General features: G+C 45.1%; 1 protein-coding gene across 1 annotated transcript in view; it reads right to left on the bottom strand.

Moving 5' to 3' along the window:
* Window positions 1-2,500, bottom strand: part of LOC124020205 (BCL-6 corepressor-like) — a gene marked incomplete at its 5' end in the record, with an annotated part of 15,825 nt that overhangs the window by 11,281 nt on the left and 2,044 nt on the right. Inside the window, one exon of the mRNA XM_046335535.1 lies at window positions 1,577-1,879. Coding sequence (XP_046191491.1) covers window positions 1,577-1,879 — 303 coding nt within the window. The remainder of the gene's footprint in view (window positions 1-1,576; window positions 1,880-2,500) is intronic.

Here is a 2,500-nt window from a genome sequence, read left to right as displayed (position 1 = left end):
CTCAGAGGTCCGTTAAAAGCGCAGAGAGCATCATGAAGAACAAGGAACAAGGTCCGAGATACTGTTGTGAAGAAGTTTAAGGCCGGATTTGGATACAAAAAGATTTCCCAAGCTTTAAAAATCCCAAGGAGCACTGTGCAAGCGATAATATTGAAATGGAAGGAGTATCAGACCACTGCAAATCTACCAAGACCTGGCCGTCCCTCTAAACTTTCAGCTCATACAAGGAGAAGACTGATCAGAGGTGCAGCCAAGAGGCCCATGATCACTCTGGATGAACTGCAGAGATCTACAGCTGATGTGGGAGACTCTGTCCATAGGACAACAATCAGTCATATATTGCACAAATCTGGCCTTTATGGAAGAGTGGCAAGAAGAAAGCCATTTCTTAAAGATATCCATAAAAAGTGTTGTTGAAAGTTTGCCACAAGCCACCTGGGAGACACACCAAACATGTGGAAGAAGATGCTCTGGTCAGATGAAACCAAAATGGAACTTTTTGGCAACAATGCAAAACGTTATGTTTGGCGTAAAAGCAACACAGCTCATCACCCTGTACACACCATCCCCACTGTCAAACATGGTGGTGGCAGCATCATGGTTTGGGCCTGCATTTCTTCAGCAGGGACAGGGAAGATGGTTAAAATTGATGGGAAGATGGATGGAGCCAAATACAGGACCATTCTGGAAGAATGAACCTGATGGAGTCTGCAAAAGACCTGAGACTGGGACGGAGATTTTCTCTTCCAAGACAATGATCCAAAACATAAAGCAAAATCTACAATGGAATGGTTCAAAAATAAACATATCCAGGTGTTAGAATGGCCAAGTCAAAGTCCAGACCTGAATCCAATCGAGAATCTGTGGAAAGAACTGAAAACTGCTGTTCACAAATGCACTCCATCCAACCTCACTGAGCTCGAGCAGTTTTGCAAGGAGGAATGGGAAAAAATTTCAGTCTCTCGATGTGCAAAACTGATAGAGACATACCCCAAGCGACTTACAGCTGTAATCGCAGCAAAAGGTGGCGCTACAAAGTATTAACTTAAGGGGGCTGAATAATTTTGCACGCCCAATTTTTCAGTTTTTGATTTGTTAAAAAAGTTTGAAATATCCAATAAATGTTGTTCCACTTCATGATTGTGTCCCGCTTGTTGTTGATTCTTCACAAAATTATACAGTTTTATATCTTTATGTTTGTAGCCTGAAATGTGGCAAAAGGTCGCAAAGTTCAAGGGGGCCGAATACTTTCGCAAGGCACTGTAGGTGCAGTGAAATGTGCAGTGAAATACAGTCATGGTGCTGAATGCAGTGAGTGACTCAACGCTACAGCGCTGGAGTGGCTTTTATTGATGCTGAGTCAATAAAAGGTGGGGTTATTGTTCTTTATGGATGGTTGTAAAGAACATGATTATCATGCATTCCACATCCACACAGCCCAATGCCTCCGTGACTCAACTGAAAACTGTTGTCAACATCTGCCAGAAAGGATGGTTGGATGGATGATTATTATACGAAAACCCAAACTCTAGAAGACCCAAAATAAGCAATTTTTATCAACTTTGTTTTAACGTACCTCGCTCGATGTCGCCGTGACCAAAAGTTTCATGGCACCAGGCGTGGCCGTTGACCTCTGACCTGCGTTTCAGGCTCCGGTCTTCCTGTGAGGCAACCTTCCTGTCTGTGACGCCAACCACGGGGCACCCGTTGGGCATGATTGTCTCCATGGCCATGCTTCTGTTGACCTCTGTCGACCTCTGGGTGGCGGCCTGCCATTGGCTGAGCTCCTGGGCGAGGCGGGGCTTGCTGAGTCGGAGGCCGGTCAGCTCGATACACACCTTGAGGTTCTTTAGTTCCTCTGGAACGGGCTCAGTGGGGCCTGGGGAGATGGACGACCAGAGGTTAAATCAACGTTTGGGAAACCAAGTCAGTCATTACATTTGAGTGGAAAAATCCAGTTGATCCATTCCAAATAAAGAGGCACGAATGGTAATGAAATGCGCTTGAATCTAATGAATTTAGTTGCATTGGAAGCTCAGCTAATAAAAGAAGTTAAACATTTGTTTTTAAATGAAAAGCTGTGCTGTTGTGAAAGAGCTCACCTCCAACCCCCTGTTAACAACAAATGGGAGCAATTCCACAGAGTTTTAAATAAAGTAGCAATTCTCAGAAGGTTATTTTGGGTTGAAACCAAACTGGTCTGTTTGTGAAGCACGACACCGCAGAGCCCCTTGACGAATCACAGCTGAGTGTGTGTGTGTTTGTGTGTTTGGTTTCGTGTAGGCAACTGAACACAAATCACACGACATGAAAAGACTGAGAAAGACACCACCACAAAAGAGAACGACAGAGGGAGAGAGGGAGAGAAGGAGTGAGAGAGGGAGAGAGAGAGGGAGTGAGAGAGCCCAGCCACATGAAAGCAGATGAATCCAGGCCGGGGAGAGAGTGATGACAGACAGGATGGGGGGATTCTCTTGTCACTGAGTGAGGGATGAGGAAG

The sequence above is a fragment of the Oncorhynchus gorbuscha genome, unplaced genomic scaffold (genome assembly GCF_021184085.1).
Source record: "Oncorhynchus gorbuscha isolate QuinsamMale2020 ecotype Even-year unplaced genomic scaffold, OgorEven_v1.0 Un_scaffold_769, whole genome shotgun sequence".
NCBI classification, from domain to species: Eukaryota; Metazoa; Chordata; class Actinopteri; order Salmoniformes; family Salmonidae; genus Oncorhynchus; species Oncorhynchus gorbuscha.
The sequence above is the reverse complement of the archived record's forward strand: the minus strand, read 5'-3'. Positions and strand labels throughout refer to the sequence as shown.